The following is a 16,932-nucleotide window of genomic DNA, read 5'->3' as shown; positions in this document are numbered from 1 at the left end:
TGGGGTGGCGGTGCGGGTTTTGGTGTGTTGGTGTGTGTGTGTGTGTGTGTGTGTGTGTGTGTGTGTGTGTGTGTGTGTGTGTAGTCCTATGTGGGAATTTTTGTGAATAATTATGTAAATTTTTCGTATAAGCTTTTATGTGTAAGTGAGTGAATCTTTGTGTAAGTGAAACAATGAGTCAGTGCTAGGTTGGCATCGATAAAAGGAGTTGATGAGTTTGTAGAATGAGTAGAAAGTGAGTGGAAACTTTTTCTTCATGCTCCTAAAATGAGGTCAAAAAAACCTTCCCTCATCTCTTTTTGCGTCAGTAAATGTCATTTTTCACTTCCACCCCTCAAAAATGTCATTCTGGCTCTTGAAGCATATCAGTGAAGACACAATAGTTCCTATCAAGACGACGTGCAGGAAGCTCGGCTTTTCCGTCATTTTGTCATTAGCGCTTCTTGTGTTTTTTGTTGTTGCGGTGGCGCTCAGTCAAGATGTCTGCCTCTAATAAGGTCTATTGTTCAATACATATTGTCCTTTTAAAGGCTGCTCTTCAGTCTGAGATAGACAAAGTGTTCTGTTTGTTGAGTCGTTGCCATTCGCCACCACGCTCTGCACACGCAATGACGAAAAACTCAAAATATTTCAAAAGTTGGTGTCCCCAGTTTGTCGCGTATAATTGGTTCAGGTATGGTGGCAATCATATAAAATGTCTCGGACACGTTTTCCTGTTAAGGACCCCTGGAAATTGCTGATATGACCCAAAAATAGTCACTTCAAGTCAATTTCCTGTGCCTTGTCTATTTTTTTTTTTTTTTTTTGCTTGGAACTGAATTATTAGTTATTTGTTTTCTCGTGAGTCATCAAACTTTGTCGTCATGCTCCACCCACGCACATAAACACTAAAATGCTTTGCAATTAAATCTCACCCATCTGTCTGGAATATATGTCAGGAAGCCTTTTGTTTTTTTTTTTTTGGTAGCATTGTAACAAAATTTCTCAGACAAATTTGCCTTTCAAGGACAACCTGGAAATGGCTGTTTCAAAACCAAAATATCAGACTTCCTCTGATATCTTATCCATGTCTTTTTGAGACTTTTTTTGAAGGGGGTGGGATTACGCCTGAAAAAAATTTCTAAAACTTTCAGGAGGCCAAAATTCATCAACATTTTCCCACCATTTTTTCCCCCAAAAGTACTTTGACAAAAAGACAATTGTTTCACAATTTAGCTTGGTACATCTGGTCAAAAAGTCCCCAAAATGGCTGCTTCGATCCAAAATGGCAGACGTCCTGTGTCTATTTGGGCATTGGTTCTTGAGACTTTTTTTAATAGGTCTACATATGATACACATGTCTACAAAATTTCATGTTGCTTCATGAAACTGATTTTGCAGGTTGAAATATTTTTGGGGAGCATTAATGGTCCCTTGACTATATTTCGGTGATTATGTCCCACACATTCTGCTTATAAAGACGTGAGCAGTCCAGTACTATGAAAAAGTTTTACAAACGGTTTGTGTTGTTCTGTGTTATTTTTTTAAATTGCAATTTCAACAACAACACCAACAACAGTAACAAAAACAAATAATTAAAATACAAGCAGAAGATTAAAGATTGTCTCGTCTTCATATTTGTCCCTCAGACCATCATGAAGACGCTGGTGGCGCTCCTGCTGCTGCTTTGTGTTGATGGCGCGCATGGCGACTGTCAGGATGTCTGCCTGTCCTGCAGCCTCATCCTGCCCAAACAGCTCACCTTCAACACTATGGTGAGTACACGTTGCACGCGTGCACACTCTGGCACACACTCGCGCACACTCGCGCACATTTGCTATTTGTTAAGCTTTCCCTGACAGACTCAATTTTCATTTGCTGATAAGAGCTAAACCTTCCACTTCTAACTCTGCGTGACTCAACAAATTAGCCTTTTGGCATTTGACTTTTACTAATTTGTTGTGGCTAATTGATTCCGGGGGATGCATACGCGCGCCTCTCGACAAGTCGACACTGGAGAAGACATTTGAGGGCATGAAGAAAAGGCACAAATGATGATTTATTGCCTTTTGACAGCACCGATTGCGGCTCAGTTAACCCTTATTTACAAGGGAAGTATTCACAGGACAATGTGTTTATCAGAATGATTTGAAGCGACTAGTGTTAAGCATCCAAACATTTGGACGTTCTTGTTTTGCCCCGTTCATTCGGTCTTTTGTTACCACCTGTTCCCGTCAACTAAAATGTTGACTTCCTGTTCACTTGGGGTCATTGGGTCTTTCTAACTTTTTTGTGTGCATTATAAGAGACACGTCGACCGAGTTTTGTGCTGATCAGTGAAGATGGTGTCTGGGACTAATTTTAAAAATCTTAATCAACAATTTTTTTTCTGAATTAAGAAGTACGATACAATTTTGGGTCCATGTTGAGACGTAAGTTATGGTTATAAACACATAAAATGCACTTAAAAATCAACTACACCATAAAGTAAACGATACTAGACTGAAAAAGATGTATCTAAATCCAGATGATGCTTTTATGTGCAGCCACTTGACAAAATAAAATTGAGTACATTCAAGACACCATTTTTTTTCAGTGTCGTCTAGTTTTTCTTCTTCTGGAACTCGAAAACTCAGCAGTTTTACAAATATGTGTATCCTGATGAAAATTTTGTGGTACTCACCACAATCCCACAAAAATCAAGATGTTTGCTTTTTTCTCTTATATTTTACAGACGTAAGATAATGTGGACTGAAAATGTCAAAAAAAGTTTCATGATTATGTTCAGAATTTTGGGAACCCCCCCCCCCCCCGTCCCAAAAAATAGCCCCTGTCACCAGTTTCACAAATTTACTCGAAATCGGGTGGACAATCCTACCATAGCAAGACATCTGTAAAATGGCAAGGACCCATGTGTGATTCGTTCTTGTAACTCTCCATTGTTGAGGCTTCTCTTTCTTCTGGCATAATGAAAAAAAAAAAAAAAAACAAAGAAAAAGTATGCCGGGTTAATCCTTTGATCTTTTTCCCTGTCAGGAGTGTCTTTTTGCATGTCAGGGTTCCATCTCCCCGACATCCTCCTGGGACACCTGCCGTGGATCCTTGTCGCTGTCATCTATGCCCAAAAGATCCCAGGAGGAAGTGGAGGCCTTCTTCCCTGCTGAGGAGGAAGACAATGGAGAGAAGGAAGGGGAGGAGCTGCCCTTGGCCTTGCAGAGGTTCGATCACATGACCCGAGAGCTGGGGCTGGATGAAACGGACGCGGGTACCCACGATCCTCTGCCCTTGGACGAAGAGTATGAGGACTCCGACGCCAGCGACGTGGCTCTGAGCGTCTCCAAGCGGTTTGGCGGCTTCCTGAAGGGCCGCCATGGCTACAGGAAGCTGATGGCCCCGGCCAGGTCCTACCAGAAGCGCTACGGCGGTTTCATCGGCATCCGCAAGTCGGCGCGCAAATGGAACAACCAGAAACGCTTCAGCGAGTTCCTGAAACAGTACCTGGGCATGAGCACTCGGGCCACAGCGTACAACAGCGTCTCGGAGGAGCTCAGCCGGCACAACCAAGTGTAGCGCGGCAACCGACGCCGTCACGCCCCCCGAGGTCCTGCTCGTAACCTCAGATGGATTTACACCGCAGGGCCCAATTCTCAGTTTGTGCCTGTGTGTGGACCGTCTGTTTACATCTGCTGTACTGTCAAGTGACACATATCTGGTATGACTGTGCTTCTATGTAAGATGCTTAATGGTCGCTTCCTCTCGTCTAAATCGCTTGTAAGTAGGGGTGTGAATAATCCGTGTATCATTCGTTCTTTCGTTTTTCAACTGCCAATCGAAAACAAAAAATTAAAAAGGAGACTAATCCACGATTGGCAGTTGAAAAACGAAAGAACGAATGATACACGGATTGGTGTGCATCTCTCCACAAAAGACGATTCAATACGATTCCAGATACATTGGGCACGATACGATTTCAAGGATGTGACGATTTGGTTCAATTCAATGGGATTTGGATTTGATTCAATGTGGTACGGCTGTAGTATTTGTCATGTTTATTAATTCACAACAACATATTAAAGCTCCGCGGAGCCCAAATTATCCAAGTAAATTAAATAAAATTAAATTAAAAGAAACAACAAATCATCACACGGCAACATCAAATTGATGGTTTTCATCTCTCAGAAAAGACAATTTCATTGATATTTCGATACACGGGTTGCGATAAGATTTAAGGATGCAACGATTGTAAAACGTTTTGGTTCATTAGGTCAAATCCAAATTTTCGATTCAAATCGTTTTTTTTTTTTTTTTTTTTTTTTTTAGTTACACCCCTACTTGTAAGGTAAGTTCATTTAGACAGTTCTCCGCCCAGTTTGGTTTCTGTTCAGACTGCATTCTGAAAAGCAAGCATAAAGGATTTGGTCTCAAGTCTTCAGGGTGTTCGTTCACCTTGACTTGGTCTTGACTCCTCAATCACTCTAGATTATTCAAACTCTTCAGATTCACCACCAACATGATTTGGTCTTGATTGGTCAGTCTTGATTTGGCACTGGTGCAACATTAAGACTTTCTGAGTAGGGCCACAATGAGCCAAGTTGTGATGGCCCTGTCAGTTTGATGTTAAAAACCTACCGTGTTACTTGGATGTGAGCTTTTTGGGAAGCTATTTGGACTTTTTTGTTTCTCTATGTCTTTGAACTGACTGATTTTACTCTGCTACCATCTTGTGGTACAAAAGAGAACTCCATCGCCAAATGCTAATGCTAATGTGTGACAAGTGGCCAATGGATGATATTAAACGAAAACAAAAAACAAACAAAAAAAAAATCCAAATTATACGAATTCACCTCTGAGTCAGACAGTGAGGCTTTCAACTTCCATACAGGAGAATATGCTCATGAACATTACACACTATGTATAGTACTAACAAATGATGTGTGGTATTTTAACTTGCCATTGTGTTAGTTTTAGTTTTTGGGTGATTGAAAATATCTGAAATGTAAATATATGTCCGTAAATAAAAATAGATAATTATTTCTTCTGTGGCTCGTCATGCAGCAAATGTTTCAGTTGTCCTGGGCTGTTTTCTTCATGGTAGAATTATTCTTTGAACAACACAGGGTGCACCAAAAATAGTTTTTGATTACGACATTTTAGTTATTACTACAACATTTAATAAAGACGGTTTAATCTCGTAAACTCAAAAGTATGTTTTTTCGCCTGTTTATAGGTTAGAGTTTCAAATCATGGATTCAAATCAACCTGGTTTAAAATTTAAAAAAACGACTTAAGTTTAAAATGACAGCTTCAATGCCAGCAACTCAGGTTCCAAATCCTAGTGCGGGTTTGATTGATCTGGTGAAGACCCGAGAAGTGATGATAAACCCATTCCTTCCTTCCTTCCTTCCTTATCATCCTCCTGGCCTTCCTTACATATATCCATGCTTCCTTCCTTCTGTCTTTCCTTCTTTCTTCCATCTTGTCTTCCATCATTTCTATCTTCTTTAAATAAGTTAATTTTAAGAGTATACTTATTTTTGGCCTACCTTTGTGTGTGTAAATATTCATTCATCAAATATATGAAACGCTTTATCCTCCCAAGGGCCGTGGTGGAGCACGGTCAGGAGGTTGGATACACACTGAACTGGTTGCCAGCCAATAGGTAACACATAGGCAAACAACAACCCACCCTGGAAGGCCACCCCTGAACATGTTGTTATCATAACACATAATAATATCCACCCCATCATCCACCCTGAACTGGTTGCCAGCCAATCGCAGCATAATAATATCATCCGTGATGATATCTACTCAACACGCTGACTCACTCACTTGAGCCAACGTTCAACCTTGTATGACCATCCTGTCCTTTCAATCTCGGAAGTGTGTTTGTCTGTCATCATCAAATACACCACGACTACACTCACACACTCTCTACAAAGCAAATAAAAAATACAAGGGAGCACTGCAAAGCATGCTGGAAAGTGCGCTGCATCTCCATCGCACCAGTACGTGTTAGATTTATTTAAACAAAAAAAAAACTGTACAGTGCTAAATTATAACCTCTAATATATCCTCCAATACCTTATAATAATGAATACATTTGTGTTTTTATGCCACGTTTAACGTGATACAATAGGATAGTAGCCTTTCAAAACAAACCCAGCCGTTCACTTTTACGTTGAAAAGTCATCCAGAAGTAACTTCCGCTTACACTTCTGCTAGCTTGCCTGACGACTGACTACTCAATAGCTTTGCCTTGGACCCAAACAATAGGCCCTTCCGTCATCACAACACGATCCAGTGCTCACTCGTGTACATGTATACTGACGCCGAAATTCCGCTGCGACTGACTTAGTTGGTAAGTGAGAAAGACGACCAGAACGGCAGTCAAAGCAGAGCCGCCCTTCTCCATTTTGTTGACATTTAGATACTTTCCCCTTCGACATTTTTTGCTACTCGCTCGTTAGCATTAGCCGCGATGTCTGTCACTCGGCGTGACAACTCCCACACCGAGGGGTTGAAACACCAACACATGTAACAGTTTAACAGGTTTACAAAACAGCGAAAATGCCGTTAAGGCATAAATACATCCAGCACAAGCGAATAAAGTCCGGCGTGTGCTAAAGCTCGCGAGCGGTCAGCTGTGTCAGGACATACGTTCAAGGCGAGCAGAAGTGGAGTCCATTTGTGACTCCTGAAGGACTTTTGTAAGTGAACTTGGCGTGATGCGTGATTTAAAATATTTCTTCGTGCAGTGCCTCTCAACTGCCAACCTCGGCGTGCCGCATTTCGTACATAGTCGCAAGGATTTGACTCGCTTTTATTGATATTAAGAAAAGACAAAATGTACAGCGGAAACAAAAAAAAAAACGACTCCCCTAACAGTTGGAGATATTCGTTTTTCGAGTGAAATTTCAGGATGAAACTAAAATGCACGTTTCCAACTGAATTTAGACTGCTTTTGAATCTCCAATATATTTCCAATGACGTCCCTTTCTGTGACTCCTTCACTCAGTTTCAACCTCTTGATGAAAATTGCAGCTGCAGCTTCTTCATAGCAAACTTCATGGCTTGAAAAAAAATAAAATACTATCAATGTCCAGCAACATTTGAACGGCCTTGACAACCTTGCTGTTGCATTCTCTGCTGATGTTTTAACTTTTAGGGGAAATCAAATCTGTCCCTGTAGTCACGTGATAAGCAGTTTGGTTTTCATTTCCAGTATCTTACTATACCAAATGTGAACCAAAGTGTGACCTTAAAATCAAAGCAATATCCTGAACACCGGTGTTTGGTAAACAATAACTTGCCTCCTGAAGACTTGGAGCCTCACCTGTCTTTTGAACTGCTACTGAAATCTTCCGTTATGCGTTTAAGAAATATGAATGTTAGATTTTTTTTGTTGTTTTTGTTTTTTTGTGTGCGTACCAACAGAGAGCACAGCCAGCCATGTGTAGCTGTGTGCAGAGCTACAGGGCTCTGTCCCCTGCCCTGCTCCCCAGGCTGCTTCTGCCTCACACCGGTTACACATTGGCCGGCAAGGGCCTGTCGACCTCCACGAACTGCATGCAGGCGGGGAGCGGGGACTCCTCTCAGCCGCTGCCACTACCCAGCCAGGCCCGAGTGGTCATCTGTGGAGGGGGCATCGTGGGGACTTCGGTGGCGTATCACCTGGCTAAGCTGGGATGGACTGATATCGTTCTCCTGGAGCAGGGCAGGTATGACATCTGATGGAGCATTCGTCCATTTTCTACTTGAGTCAAGTCCTTCTACTGTCAGGATTATATTTTTCATTGTTTTGTTTTTTGACAGACTAGGAGCAGGAACCACCAAACTTTGCGCTGGTATTGTCAGTGTAGCAAAACCCATCTCCATTGAATGCAAAATGGCCGACTACTCCAATGCTCTGTACAAGCAGCTTGAGGAGGAGACTGGCGTCAAAACGGGTAAGCCGTCTTTGTGTCCCGTCAGGCATCCGTCTTAGAATTTGCCCTCCATTTTCTGTGTTTCAGGCTACGTGAAGACAGGTTCTCTGTGTCTGGCTCAGAATCAGGACCGCTTCATATCACTGAAGCGCCTCGCGTCAAGACTCAAGTGAGACTTTTTGGTCACATTTATTGTGAATATGGGTAAATCTCTCAATTGCAGAACTGGACAGCAATGTTCTCGAAAATACACTTCCAAAGAGACACAAAACATGAGAAGTCATCATTGATGGTACATGGTGAACACATATCGTTAAATTTCAGCCGAGTGAGATTTTAAAAGCAGGGGCGTCATTCCATCTCATTTCCATGGCTGGTCACCTTGTGATTTCCCTCAGAGGGCCGTTATGAAAATCATATTAATGCATCCCGTTATTAAATACACAGCACAATTACCGTTACATTTCTTTATTGCCCTGTATCTAATTTTGACAACAAATAGTTTGAAATCAGAGGTCATGAAAAAGAACGACAACAACATATTAAATTAAACAAATATAGAAATAGAAACAGACATAAATAAATAAATAACATTAAATAAGTAGCGTTAGGCAGGAACAGATACTGATGTCTGCAGGGATGTTTATGCGAAATAAACCGTCACCTCTCTTTCTCTGTTTTTCCAAGGGTGATGGGAATCAGCTGTAACATTGTGAAACCCAAAGACGTGACCAAACTCCACCCCTTGGTGAACATTCACGACCTAGTGGGGGCGCTCCACCTGCCTGCCGACGCTGTGGTGTCGCCGCCAGATGTCAATCATGCCCTGGCCGTGGCGGCAGCCGGACAAGGCACGGCACACGGTTTTGTACTTAATTACCAAAAGCGCATGCCTAATTCTTCCTTCTTGTTGTGTCTCCCCACTCAGGGGTTCAAATCCTGGAAAGAACCGCCGTTCAGCAGGTCCTGGTGGAGAAGGGCCACGTGATGGCGGTGGAGACGGACCGCGGCTCCATCGAGTGTGAATATTTCGTCAACTGTGCTGGACAGGTATAAAAATAAAGGGCGCTTTCACCCGCGAGGCTTATCGTGAAATGCAAAACTATAAAGCTGTGTGCGCGTTGAACTTCCACTTGATTATAGTATTATGAATACAATTTAAAAAAATGCACCACTATCATCAAGCTCGAATGATCATTTTAGGCTTGAGTCTGCAAAACCAACCCGAAGAATGCCCACGAATCATTGCGCTTTCCTTTCTGAATGTGTTGCTTTAGTGGGCGTACGAGCTGGGCCAGGCGAGCGAAACCAAAGTCTCTGTCCCTCTGCACGGCTGCGAGCACTTCTACCTCCTCACCAAACCTCTCCAGGAGGACCTCCCGGCCGACACGCCAGGTCTCACGCCTCGCTATTGTATAGTGATGCATCACTCCTGATTGCCCCTAATGTAAAATTTAAAAAGTATTTATATATTAAAAAAAAAGTAATACATTTTGTTGCTCTTAAACATCTACTTCGCACTTCTGGGCAACCTGACTGTTGTTTTCTGTCATTACAAAACACACAACTTTAAATGCAGTGTCTTTTTGATTTATCAGAATGGTCACGGAATGAATTAAGTCAAGGTACCATTGTGTGTGTCTTCCAGTGGTGCTCGACATGGACGGCAGGATATACGCTCGGCCGTGGCAGGGAGGCTTGCTTTCGGGGGGCTTTGAGAAAAATCCCAAGCCCATCTTCACGGAGGGACGCAACCAGCTGGAGATTCAGAACATGCAGGAGGACTGGGACCACTTTGGTGAGGAACAGTAGAAAAAGGGGGTTTGTTCAATGATTGTTTATGAGCATTCCAGCCCCCCTGGGACACAAATTAGCCGTTATTTTAACCCAGTGAGCAGTTGAAAGTGGCTTTCGGTACCCATCACGACAGTTTGTGCGAGTGTTTTTTTTTTTCTCTGAACAAGACTTTTGTTCTTTCCCTTTTGGCTCACCCCTGCTCAGTAAAATCTAGAGAAACAGCAAGTGAAACCTATTTTTAAACCACCCTGCCTGAAATGTTCTTCCCTGACGGAGGTTTGCTTTAAAGATGTTGCATTTAACTACCTTTGTTTATGTGAGTGTTTTTTTCTTTTTTCCACCATCAAACATTTTTATTAGAGCACACAGGCTGCTTTAATAAGCGTTATCCATTGGACTCTGGCCAATGTTCACCTTACCACACTCATGTGAGCAACACTCCTTAGCATGGGCGACCTTGAATGCAACTCGGTAATGTAATCTGAGAGTACAGAAGCCTGAGAGGTGGTCGTAAAGCCTGAGCCAAACTTGGCTTCCTTTCGGCCTTTTGTATCTGAGAAAAGAAGCGGGGAAAATGTACTGTTTGCCAATTCTACTCCTTAAGTGCAATGTGAAATATAAAATGTATCATGAATCAAGTAATTTGCTAATGCTTTGTAGAATTGACCGAGTCCATTAAACATGGGATCTTAAGCAAAAGACATTTTGAGATAAGGTGTGCAACAGATGTTTTGTTTTGTGATGAAAAATACTTGTAGTGTTTTTTTCAGTTGGTCATGGTCAAATTTATGAGCCCTCAAATTCAAACCGAAATAGATGTTTCAAACCAAAATAACTGGCGTCCTGTTCAATTTCGGTTGCTGAAACGGGGTCTCTCCTCGTTCCTTTCAGAGCCGATGCTCAGCGCGCTGCTGAGGAGAATGCCTGGTCTGGAGTCGGCTGAGATCCAGCAGCTGGTCAACTGCCCCGAGTCCTTCACCCCTGACATGCGCTGTCTGATGGGCGAGACGCCGGGCCTTTCGGGCTACTACGTGCTGGCCGGCATGAACTCCTCGGGTCTGGCGTTCGCCGGAGGAGCTGGCAAGTGAGTCGGGGACGGGGTGTCGTCGGTGCACTGCACTAAACTAAAGCAGTAGTAAAGTTGGACTTACTGTAAATATTTGTATGCAAAACACCCCTTGGCCATAAATATAAATAAAACCAGTCCAGTGAAAAACAGTAAGTCGGGGCAGTATCTTAGGGAGTGCCTTTTTGAGCGACGCAGAAACTAGTTTGTGTGCTGATCATAACCTTGAAACTCCACGTCAAGATTCCTCAGTATGAAGAACCTGTTGGATATTGTTGAGAGAAAAAATATATTTCTCAGTAATCTCAGGAGAATTCAGTCACTTTTCTTTAAAGTAAAATGTTGGATATTCTCAAGAAAAAAAAGGTACTTTTTTTTTTTAATCTGATCTAACAAAAAAGTAGTATATATTTTTTTTTATTTAAAAATGGTAACATTACGAGACTAAAGTCTCAGAGGTCTTATTGTTTTAGAGAAAAAATGAGAATATTCATTGTATTGCCTCACATTTACAATTTGCCACTTTTGGATACGGCTACATTATTCGCATGATTTCTGGGTTGGGAATCGGTCTTCCGTTGTTTCAAAAAATATTCATTGCATTTAGAAAAGGCTTTTTGACTATAGCCTTCTTCCAAAATGGGCTAAATGTATTCTGTCCATGAAATTCTGATGATCATGATTTATTCTTTTGTGAATTTTTTTTCACAATTTTACTTTTAAAAAAGTCAGTGTTTCCACCTTCTGTTCAGTGCTGTGTCTATGCAGCAAGTTAAACTCCACAGAAAATGTCTCCTGTCCCAATAAATGTATTTATTTATTTTTTTTAACCCCAGATATCTGGCTGAGTGGATGACCTACGGTTACCCCACTGCCAACGTGTGGCCGCTCGACATCAAACGCTTCGGCAACCTGCAGAGCAGCCGGACCTTCCTGCGACACCGCGTTATGGAGGTCATGCGTGAGTTGCCATTTTGTTGTCAACGGCCACACGATTCACACATCTTGAATCTGGAAGGGCACTTAAATCCGGCCTGCTGCGTGTGTGTGTGTGTTTGTATTTGTGTTTCCAGCGCTGTTGTACGAACTAAAGGTTCCTCGCTGGGACTTCCAGACAGGTCGGCAACTTAGGACAAGTCCATTGTATGACCGACTGGACACGCAGGGAGCTCGCTGGATGGAGAAACACGGCTTTGAGAGACCCAAATACTTTGTTCCACCGGGCAAAGGTACACAAGACTTTCTAAAAATATGACCGTGAATGGTTGTTTGTCTGTACGTGCCTGGCAGCCAGCCGAGGGTACACCCTGCTCATCGTCCGCTAGGATCGGCTCCAGCACACCTGCGGCCCGAGTGAGGATAAGCGCTCTTGAAAATGGTTGGATAGATGCAAAGCCGTATAAAGCAAAGTGCGGACAGTGACGAGTACAGCAATTAGGAGTTGGTGAATCACGCAGTACGGATGGACCGCTCACACAACAGGGACAGACAAAACCACAGCCGTATAATCGGAAAGTCAGCGCCTTGTTGTTCACTGCAAAAAGTGTCCAGACTTTCCTTTTATATGGCTTTAGATGGATGGATGAAGGTTGCGATGATCATGAATAACCGGCATTCGAATTGTCGTTTGTTCATGCAGATCTTCTCTCTCTGGACCAGAGCAAGACCTTCTACAAGCCCGACTGGTTTGACATCGTCGGGGGGGAGGTGAAGTGCTGCAAGGAGGCTGTCTGTGTCATTGACATGTCGTCCTTCACCAAATTTGAACTCACGGTAATGCTGCTTAAGTTCTGGACATCACAGTATTCTTCTCCACAGTCTCATCTCTAATTTAATGTTCACATTGTTGTAAGAATTGAAGCTGCAACTATATATGACAATAATAAACACGTGTTAATCTGATATGGTTTGCTCACTTTCTTGTTAGCATTTTGAAGCTGACCACACTGAATGTTTATATTGGATCTCGGTTGTGCATGTGAACCTAATGGGGTGTCTTCTGGTTTGTCCCACCGTCCTTTAGTCCTCGGGTGATGAGGCCCTGGACCTGCTGCAACACCTGTGTGCCAATGACTTGGACGTTCCAGTGGGACACATCGTCCACACGGGCATGCTGAACCAACGAGGAGGTTACGAGAATGACTGCAGCGTAGTGCGCCTCAGCAAGAACAGGTTAAAAAAAAAAAAAAAAAGATCTCAGAAGCAGGGGTTCTTACATTTTTGCAGTCTCGGGACCTCTCATATTGCCAAGTAATAATAACTATATATGGACCTCTATGTAACTATATATGGACATTTTTTTCAATTTATTTTTGTAATTATTTAAAAAAAAGTACAGTCATCTGACAGAGGGACCTCTGAAAATGCCCTCTCACAAAGGTTTATAAAGTCATATACTGTATATGCAAACTCTCAAAATGGTCGTCCTTGTTTCAAGCTAAGCATGAAAACAGTCATGAAAACTTGAATTTTCTGTCATGGAGCTTCCTAATCTATTCATTAAAAATGTGTTTGTCCAAGTTAGTCTTTGAAGGACCATTGGAAATTGCACCAAAACGACTCACTGCTCATCTCTTTTCAGGCTTTGTGGGTCTACTCGTGACAAATGTGCCTACCACATTTCATGTTGCCGAGTGAATATGCTGGCCACATGCGACAAGGGGAAAAAAATAGTCACTTTCCATAATTTAGTATCACTCATCTTTCTAGTATAAGTGCTCCAAACTAACACTTTTAACGTGAAGCGGTTGGGAGGAGAAGTTCATTCCAAGATTCCCGAGAAGATGAACAACTTTGCTATTGTTCTCTCCTCGGCAGTTTCTTCATCATCTCGCCAACAGACCAGCAAGTTCACTGCTGGTCGTGGATCAAGAAACATATGCCCAATGACCCGCACCTTCACCTCGAAGACGTCAGCTGGAAGTACACAGGTAAGCCCGCAATCCACTCCCGCTCACTGCACCTCCACGACAAAAACCACATCTTCTCTTTTCAGCTTTAAATCTGATTGGACCTCGTGCCACAGATGTTCTGGCAGAGCTCTCGTATGTTTCCATGACTCCTGATCACTTTCCCTCCATGTTCTGTAAGGTGGGTTGATGTTCTCATCCGCTGTCTCCAAAGTGAAACTTTGCAAAATGTTGCAGCAATTTGGTAGCAATGAAGAAACCGCGAGGTTCACTCTGCATTATGTTTCTTCGAAGAGTCAGGAGTTTGACTTATACGTGTGGGTGTACGACTGTTCAAATTGTCAATTCTTGGCAACGTTCTGTTACCGTGTGTTTGCAGGAGATGAGCGTGGGCTACGCTAACGGCATCCGAGTGATGAGTATGACCCACACGGGTGAGCCGGGTTTCATGCTGTACATCCCTATCGAGGTACGCTTGTCTTCATAACTTCAGCGACACGCTCCAAAGGGGAGCAAAACGTTCATCATTCAATACACCTGATATCTAGCTTAAGTCCCTTTAATTTGCATAAAACTCAAAAATATTTCCGAAGAACTTAGGGTACAACCTATATTTGTGTGATATTACAACATGCAGCTTATCATAGATACAATATAAAATGCCATACGCTATAACAGTCTATCGTGGATTTCTTTTGCGTTTATGGACAGTGTTTACATTAGGGGTGGAACGAAAACTGATTTGAATCGGAAAATCAATTCTGGTTTTAATCACGTGAGTGCATTGAATCGAACCGAATCAAATCGTCCTTGATTTGTATTGGGCCCAATGTATTGAGATATGTATCAACATTTTTTTTTTTTAATTGGGGATATAGCACACCCCAAATATATGTATATTTAGATATATACAGTGGGTCAAAAAAATGTATTCACACGTGAGTAAAATGTATTCAGACATGACATCTTCGATTACAAGACGTGCTCAAAGTGGCGGCCATTAGCTTCCAGACATTTATGTGCAAAGTGTGTACGTGGACCTTAAGATGGGTATCAAGGATATCGAATAGATGCTCAAAGGGCTTCCACAAAAATGCATGAAGGCTTCCTCCAGCTCTTCTTCTCTTCTTCGCAGTACGCGCTTCACGTGTACAACGAGGTGATGTCGGTGGGTCAGAAGTACGGGATCCGCAACGCCGGCTATTACGCACTGCGCAGCCTGCGCATCGAGAAGTTCTTCGCCTTCTGGGGACAAGACCTGGACACCTTCACCACGCCGCTGGAGTGCGGACGGGAGTTCCGCGTCAAGTTCGATAAGGTAGACAGACGGTGCAGCCAATATCGCATCACATCGTAACTGTACATGGCGATTCTTTTGTCGATCTGATTGAAATCATTCCGAATGAAGATTTCTGATCACAGGTTTCCATGTAAGGTGATCTTTGCCGATCTACCGTTTACATGCTCCGCTCCGCTACACTGACCACGTGACACGGGGAGATCGATGTAAACATCAGTTTCTCTTTTAGCACAGTAGCTGTGATAGTTTTACCGTCTTTATGAAAGCCACATCTTGATTGAAAACAAGTTACAGATACTTAAAAATCAAGTTCTCCCGTCGCGGACACGCTCCGGTAAGACATTGCCATTTTGGGTGTGTGTATACGCGATGAAGTCACGACAGACTTACGTTGAGACAGAGCTTGCGCAGAACGGACGCAGTTTGGCAATTCTGATTGAACATGTTTAGGTGTTTATCTGGAACATTTTCATTCCTTTTGTTTTTTTGCGAGTATGGGTGTGACGTACAAAGTGTGGCGTGTTCTGTTGTGTGCGTCTCAGGACACAGACTTTGTGGGTCGCTCGGCTCTGCTGCAGCAGCGTCAAGACGGCGTGTTTCGCCGCTTCGTCATGTTGGTCCTGGACGACCATGACACCGAGCTGGACCTGTGGCCCTGGTGGGGCGAGCCCATCTACTGCAATGGGAACCTGGCGGGGGCCACCACCAGCAGCGCCTACAGCTACACTTTGGAGAGACACGTGTGCCTCGGGTTTGTGTCCCCGCCCCCCGGACCCGACGGCCTGCCCGCCACCGTCACCCCAGACTTCATCAATCGAGGAGACTACGAGGTGGACGTGGCCGGGCAGAGATACCCGGCCAAGGCCAAGCTTTACCCCTTCAGCTCCCTCTTTAGTCAGCAGCACCGGAGACGCAAAGACGACCTGGAACTGAGCAACCTCCAGGGCGAGTGATGGCGACACATCGCTGCTCATGCTTACTGAAGTGCAATATTTGGCAAAAAAAAAAAAAAAGTCAGCCATTTACTTCATTGGTCTGGAGTCAAAGTGCCTTGATGGAGGCCAAATCAGCTCTCTAACGCGCTGGTCCACCACAGTCAAAGAAGACATGCTGGTCCTCCATCGAAGACATGTGAGTTGTCCACAGTCAAAAAATTCTCTGCTGTCGCTTCCTATTGCCATCTCGTTTGCACTATCGAACCAGGTTATTCATTTTCATACATACACGTTATGAGAAAGTGTTTTTTAAAATTGGACAAAAATGTTTGAATGTCGCAAGAATAGTGTGGCAACTTCATCTTTCGAGTGCAGTCATACAATGAAAAGTTGTAATGTGAATGGGGGGGAAGTCATCATATTAAGTTGAAACGTTAATTCTTTGAGGAATGAAAGTTGTAATTTATAACTTTTTTTTTTAATTGCAATGTTATGTATGATACAGCATTTGCATTTGATGGAAAAAAGAATATCACAAGGACAAGTTGCAATGTTATTTTGTTAAGGGGAAAAAAGTTGTCCTGACAAAAATAAAAATTGTAATTTGCTACAAGAGAAACTTGTAATTTTAGATGAAAAAGTTTTATGTTTAGAGAAAAACGAATGTTTACAACATTCATAATGTTAAAAATTTGTGTTTCTTTGAAAAAAAAAAGTCTGAACAGATGCAGAATAAAGTTAAGGGAAAAAGTTCTCATGACATAAAAAAGTTAGATCAGTCTTAAAAGTTGATTTTTTTCAAGGAAAATAGAATATTACACATAAAAAAGATTAATAATGTATTTTTTCGAAGGGAAATGACTCATTTCACAAGAATAACTGTTTTTAATTATTTTATGGAAATATACGACAGGCGTAATATGTTAAAATAGGCTTTTAGGGGGAAAAGAAGGAAAACGGGGAAAAAAAAACCCAACGTCATTATTACAAACTTTATAAAATCTCATTTTACACAATACTT

The 16,932-nt window shown here is 42.6% G+C and overlaps 2 protein-coding genes across 2 annotated transcripts in view; both read left to right on the top strand.

Annotated features, from left to right (window-relative positions):
• The window catches only part of LOC109513929 (prepronociceptin-like), a 9,562-nt gene extending 5,802 nt beyond the window's left edge, over nucleotides 1–3,760 (top strand). Inside the window, exons 2-3 of the mRNA XM_019866663.1 lie at nucleotides 1,629–1,754; nucleotides 3,016–3,760. Of these exons, the coding sequence (XP_019722222.1) occupies nucleotides 1,635–1,754; nucleotides 3,016–3,549 (654 nt within the window). The 5' untranslated portion in view covers nucleotides 1,629–1,634 and the 3' untranslated portion in view covers nucleotides 3,550–3,760. The remainder of the gene's footprint in view (nucleotides 1–1,628; nucleotides 1,755–3,015) is intronic.
• Nucleotides 3,761–6,204: 2,444 nt separating this feature from the next.
• Nucleotides 6,205–16,671, top strand: pdpr (pyruvate dehydrogenase phosphatase regulatory subunit). Its single transcript, XM_019866661.1, has 18 exons — nucleotides 6,205–6,337; nucleotides 7,414–7,697; nucleotides 7,792–7,925; nucleotides 7,992–8,073; nucleotides 8,592–8,755; nucleotides 8,833–8,954; nucleotides 9,182–9,299; nucleotides 9,553–9,702; nucleotides 10,593–10,785; nucleotides 11,604–11,728; nucleotides 11,841–11,996; nucleotides 12,407–12,540; nucleotides 12,791–12,939; nucleotides 13,585–13,697; nucleotides 13,763–13,857; nucleotides 14,056–14,145; nucleotides 14,812–14,994; nucleotides 15,519–16,671. The coding sequence occupies exons 2-18, from the start codon at nucleotides 7,429–7,431 to the stop codon at nucleotides 15,927–15,929; spliced, it is 2,688 nt and encodes an 895-aa protein (XP_019722220.1). The 5' UTR covers nucleotides 6,205–6,337; nucleotides 7,414–7,428; the 3' UTR covers nucleotides 15,930–16,671.
• The last annotated feature ends 261 nt before the right edge of the window (nucleotides 16,672–16,932 follow it).

Source organism: Hippocampus comes, unplaced genomic scaffold (assembly GCF_001891065.2).
Source record: "Hippocampus comes isolate QL1 unplaced genomic scaffold, H_comes_QL1_v1.1 scaffold82, whole genome shotgun sequence".
Lineage (NCBI taxonomy): Eukaryota > Metazoa > Chordata > Actinopteri > Syngnathiformes > Syngnathidae > Hippocampus > Hippocampus comes.
The sequence above is the reverse complement of the archived record's forward strand: the minus strand, read 5'-3'. Positions and strand labels throughout refer to the sequence as shown.